This window comes from Leiobunum rupestre, chromosome 6 (assembly GCF_980474605.1).
Source record: "Leiobunum rupestre chromosome 6, qqLeiRupe1.1.hap1, whole genome shotgun sequence".
NCBI lineage: Eukaryota > Metazoa > Arthropoda > Arachnida > Opiliones > Sclerosomatidae > Leiobunum > Leiobunum rupestre.
In genome coordinates, this window is record NC_143389.1 from 65,305,393 (window position 1) to 65,311,268 (window position 5,876).

Genomic DNA, 5,876 nt, shown 5'->3' on the forward strand with positions numbered 1-5,876 from the left:
ACTTTCCACAGAATAAATTATATTTTTCAATTTATGGGCTTGAAGTGCATTGCCAAAAGTGTTTATTATGATATACAACGAAATATGGTAATTCCTGAAATAAAAGCAGCCTGGAGAAAAGAACAAACTAGTGTTATAGCAGATTTAAAGCAAATGTCAGAAAAGAAGGTCGCTGTTGATGGTCGTTTTGACTCGGTAGGTCATAGCGCAAAGTACTGTAGTGTAACTTTCATGGATCAAGACTCAAACAAATGTGTGCATTTTGAAATCGTGAACAAGTCGGAAGTTAACTACAAATCTACTAATATGGAGTTGGAAGGAGTTAAAAGAGGCTTAAAAAAGTTGGATGAATTTGGAGTCAAAATTAGTCAATTAACAAGTGATCGCCATATTCAAGTTAGGAAATTTATCAGAGAAAATTATACTGAGATTAATCATCAATTTGATGTTTGGCATCTATCTAAGAACATAAGAACGAAACTGAAATTAATTGCTCGAAAGAAATCAAATCAGGAGCTAGAGCCATGGGTGAAATCGTTGAGTCGTCATTTGTGGTATTGTTCAGAACACTGTAACCAGAATGTTGATGTATTAATAGATATGTGGAAATCAATTTGCTTTCACATCACTAAGGTACATACTTTTCCCAACCTTCCTCACTATCAATCTTGCATGCATGAAGATTTATCACAAGATGCGGCTAGGAAAAAAAAATGGCTTAAGGCTGACACACCTAGTCATGATGCACTTGTAAACATTGTTCTGAACAAAAATCTACTAAAAGACCTTAAACAAGTAAATGCATTCTCACATACATCAACTTTGGAGTCATATCACAGTTTAATGCTAAAGTATTGTCCTAAACAGAAAGAGTTTGACAGTGACGTCATGGAAGCTAGAACCATGCTGACTGCATTAGACCACAATTTTAACATCAGCCGAAAATTTTATTTTGAAAAAGAAGAGCATTTAGATGCACAGAAACAATGCAAAGAAGAATTTGATTTTTATTTCTCCAAAGCTACCGGTGAATGGCACGCTAGGCCGCTTAAAGAGCCTAAAACATATGGTTTCATATATACTATACTAGAAAACATTATGAACAGAAAATTGATGGACGAAGAGGATATTCCTCTAGTAGATTTGCCAAAAATAAGGAAAAAAACTAATATGGCTCCAATTCCTTGTCCTGATAAGACCGAGTTAATCGCTGCAGCTAAAAAGCGTAGATTTGTTTAGAGAGATTACCATATTTCAAAACTTGGCATTTTTAATGTAGTTTTATTTAAAATATTTTCAGAGAGCCATAGTTGCCCCTAATAAAAAAAAGTTTATAGGAACCATAAAAATAAAAATCATTTTTTTATATTTATCACTTTAATTGATAATTCTGTTTAATAATAACTATTACTAACATTAAAGGCACACTATCCAGTGCATTTTTGCCAATAAATATTTCTAGTGTGTCGCAACGCAGCAGTGGCGCCACCTGGATTAAAAACAGAAAGCTCATCTTCGATTTTTTTTAAATGCCCTTGACAGTGTGCCTTTAATGACTTTGTTTAAAGAGTTTGTTAAAATAAACCATCCATATCATATTTCTCAAACAGATTTGTCCCTTTATTTTTTTGACTAAATATTAAGGTATAATCACAAATTTATTTATCACTTAGATCTTTTTTACCTAAAAACATTTCTCACCTAGGTCTGTTTTTAGTATTTCTCAAATTTTTTTAACAAATAAAAAATTACTAATTTTTGGACCAAAGGTTAATGAATTACTAGTAAAATTATTGAGGCACTTGTCAATATCACTAAAAACAATAAACATTATGGAACAAAATTAACTTGGTTTTTAATTTTAACTGAGTTTGTTAAAATAAACCATTTATCTCGTATTTTTCACACAGATCTGTTAAATTATTTTTGACTAAAAATTAAGTTATATCACAAATTTGTTTCTCACTTAGATCTGTTTCACCTACAAACATTTCTCATTTAAGTCTGTTTTGACTAAGCTTTTCTAAAAATTATTTTAACAGAAATAAAAAATTACTATTTTTGGCTCTAAATATGACAAAAATAACCAAACATTTAAAGGTTAATGAATTACTAGCAAGATAATTGAGGAACTTGATAATATCACTGAAAAACCGTTAGGGAACAAATTTAACTTGAATTTTAAAACTAACTTTTGAGTAAAATATTTACCCTTACTAATATGGATCAAATGGTAAAAGATCTTAATCAATTATTCTAGGTTAAGAGCCTAAACTGTTCAACTTCAGTCCCAGGCTTGTAACTTTTATAATCATTCACGTTAGCTTCGGGATAATTCTTTCTTACCTTGAGAATTACGCAGACTGGCAAAACACGTCTAACATTTCTTCCAAGTTTGTCGTAAACTAGATGAGTGCAGCTCCTATATGCAGTATATCGATAAGTACGATTGGCTAACACAGCTGGGGCACGTGGAAGTCTCCTAGAATGTAAATAACTTGTATAAAATGCCCTTAAAATTCGCACTCTAGTACCGCACAAGACTTGATAATCTTCCTGTTGAGTAATGCATTGACAAGGATGATCAGTGTTTTCATTTAACAATTGAAGAATGTTATCAATTTGTTGGCAGCAAATGAACCCAGCTCTTATGTCTCGCTCATTCAAAAATTTCTTCAATATTAGTGTTTTTTCTTCATTGGTACCAAGGCCTAACCAGTCTGGAACACAATTTCCACAAGAACAGTTCTCAATCATTTCCTCGATATTTATATCGCCTAAATTTTCATCACCACGGCTTTGTTCTACCCTCTCTAACTCTCTTAGCTCTTCTTCAGTGTATTCTGGTTCAACGTCAAAAGGATTAATTCGTGGCATTTTATATTTACATGAAAACTTGAAAAGACGATTAGGGAAAACTAATTTCCTACAATCGTGAAAAAGAGACGAACGAAAGCAGCCAATCCCAGCCTTGCGTCCCCTTATCCAATAAACATCCTGTCCAGTCGTTTCACGGAGAAGCCTATCGCTTAGGCGTCTACTCTTCAAGTTTAAAGTTAATTATTTAATGATAGCAATTAAACTAATTGCAATAAAAATATATTAAAAGTTTTATTTTGCATTTTAAGTCTATGCCATTGTTTTAAGACCAAAAGTTAACTATCCCGGAACTTGCCTTTAAGTTAGAAGAGACCACCTATGGACTGTGAGAAGGATGATAAAATACGGAAAATATTAATGTATCTTCTACTTCATCATCAGTACAGTTTTCATTTTTTAGAAGATCTTCCATTATCAAAACTAACCTTGTAACTGCTGTTCTTATTGGTTTTCTTAATGCTTTAAGTCGAGCTATTTCCACGCTTTCAGATTCCTTTTCTGAGTTTTCTGAACTTTCAGACATTTTCTTTGTTTATTAGATCCAAACTCAAACTTTTTAATTTTTCGATTTGAAATTTCCCGCCGGTTTTCCCGGGTTTCGGTACCAAAATGGTGCGCCCTATACTATACGCAACTACATTTGGGAGAGCTTTAGCTATCAAGTTATCAAAAACGATTGAAAATCTTTGCTAACTATTTAATCTTAATTGTAGACTTCCTTTATACAATCTTAACTCTTTTGGAGTTTATAAATTCAACGTTTTTTATAGATTTTACTCTGATTTGCAGAGCCTAATTTTTATAACAACTTTTTTCCTTTTGGGCCTTTTCTATTCTTATTTTAAAAACTCGTCACGCGCCCTCACGCGCTATTTCGGCCAATTTTTAAAAGACTAGAGAGAAAGAGTACATGTACACAAATAAGGGGTGATTCACAAATACCAAACAGCTAGCAATTTTAAGTCAAAGTTCCCTTTATGGGATACTAACAAAAATATTTTTCTTAGACTGATTTAGAGTCAATATTATAATGATACATTTTTCCTAAAATCCTACAAATATTCAACACCCTGTATACAGGGTGTTACGGATAAGAGTACCGAAACTTTCTATATGCATTCTATGGGTGTCTATGAGTAAAACATGTCTTATAACATGGGTCCTAAAGTGCTTCGTTTCAGAGATATGGGCTCCCAAAAAACTACCCCAAAAACCGGACACAGCTTTAAATCTGGCAAACAATATTCTTCCTTGAACCAAATTGTTTTCATTAAAGGGCAACGCAAGTGACCATGCAGGGGGGTAAATTATCTTATAGATAAAAAGAACGACTGCGCATGCGCTATCTGCCATAGCCTTTCCCTCTGTAAAAAAAAGCAGAACCATATTTGCCGAATTTATTTTGTATAAATGCGCCTCTCGCGGTTTTTACGCAAAATCCATGCATTCTTTAGTCCGTGCTTACCGACAAATCGGATCCTAAACTTCTACAAAATAAATGTAATAAAAAAAGATAAATATTCTGTCGGGGTATAATGATAGGGAAATTGTTAAGGGAGACGGGATATAGGAGTGTGTGTGGTGTTGAATTTTCTTAATCCAATGTGAGGCTAGCGGCAGCTTGGATGAAAAATATACTGGATATGGCATTACGTTTTTTCGTGTTTCACAAAACGTGAAAGTGGCTCGCACGCCATCTGTCGGCGCGCCTTCGCATTTTGAGACAAACATTGCCACACGTGTTTACCCGCCGCTATTGTTTCTGTAGTAGGCTTACGATTTCTTTATTTAGAAAAAGGTTAATTTTAAATCAACATAGGAAAACAAGTTGTTGGTAAGTTGTTTAAAGTAATATTGTCTGTTTCCAACGATAACCGTTTTGTAGTTTCTAGGACTTTATTTATAAGAAACAACATGAACTTTTGGGATACCTATGATTTCTTAGGCATTCCAAACACCTCCAAAAGAAATGTGTGTACTTCTAGTTCAACGGATTCTTCTGGTAAATTACTCATTTCTTGTTTTTTTTTAAGTTAGGAAGTACTAATCTTGTTTAATTACACTATTAAGAATCAACTGAAGACTCGGACTCATCCGGGAACGAAAAGGAACCTAGTCAACCTACTATAATTAACGAAGAGCAGGATTACCCGGAAAACATTAATGATCTGTCTTCAGGTATTTTAGGGAACATTTTTTATTATATTAGAAGATTTTAATGTTATCGTCTATTATAGATGAAAACATAACGAGTGAAGAGGAAATTCTCTCTAATGCGGCAATTGAGGAATTTTTCAATGAGAGAAATACACCAAGGAGCAGAAAAGCTTTCTCATCGCTAACAAAGTAAGTTTATATGAATTATTTCAATTTTTATGTGAAATATTTACCCTATATTTTATTGGCAGCATTCAAAAGCCAAAACGCAAAGAAAGCAGACCACCATCAAAGAAAAGACCTACCAAAACAATTAGATGTCGAATGATTGAACGTAAGTTTTTTTTTGTTTATATCTCCAATCTTTTAACGCATCTTCAATGTTTAGCCAATGATTATAACAATGAGTTCCGTGGAATACTAAATGAAGTCCAAGAGTATTTCAAAAATTCTAAATTGGAAATTACGGATAATGCCAAAAAAGCAATCGAATGGATCCTAGCTCTACATTCCAAAGATTTAAATGAATTAAAAGGAGCCATTGAACCAATTTTAACCGAAACACCTGGAGACAAAGTGACTATTAAAATGAACGCACTAATAAGAAACAAAAAGAAAACTAGTCAAATTTTAAAGTCGGTGCAACACACCACAGTATGTGTAGTTTAATTGGTCCCGTGCTTGGTAAATTTGAAATTACTTGGCCTAATTTGTTTTCAATTTCTATTACGCAGGGTTTCCTTAATCTGGAAGTTCAAGGAAGGCTTTGGGCCATTAACGCAATAATTAGAAGGGCTGTGGAAGTGGGTTCGGTTCCAAAGAAGAATATTCCAATTGAT

The 5,876-nt window shown here is 33.3% G+C and overlaps 1 protein-coding gene across 1 annotated transcript; it reads right to left on the bottom strand.

Moving 5' to 3' along the window:
- Positions 1-1,244: 1,244 nt before the first annotated feature.
- LOC149943184 (uncharacterized) lies at positions 1,245-3,155 on the bottom strand. Its single transcript, XM_090179576.1, has 3 exons — positions 2,540-3,155; positions 2,347-2,482; positions 1,245-1,316 (listed from the first exon to the last, which is right to left on the bottom strand). The coding sequence occupies exons 1-3, from the start codon at positions 2,875-2,877 to the stop codon at positions 1,245-1,247; spliced, it is 546 nt and encodes a 181-aa protein (XP_090035702.1). The 5' UTR covers positions 2,878-3,155.
- Positions 3,156-5,876: the final 2,721 nt, after the last annotated feature.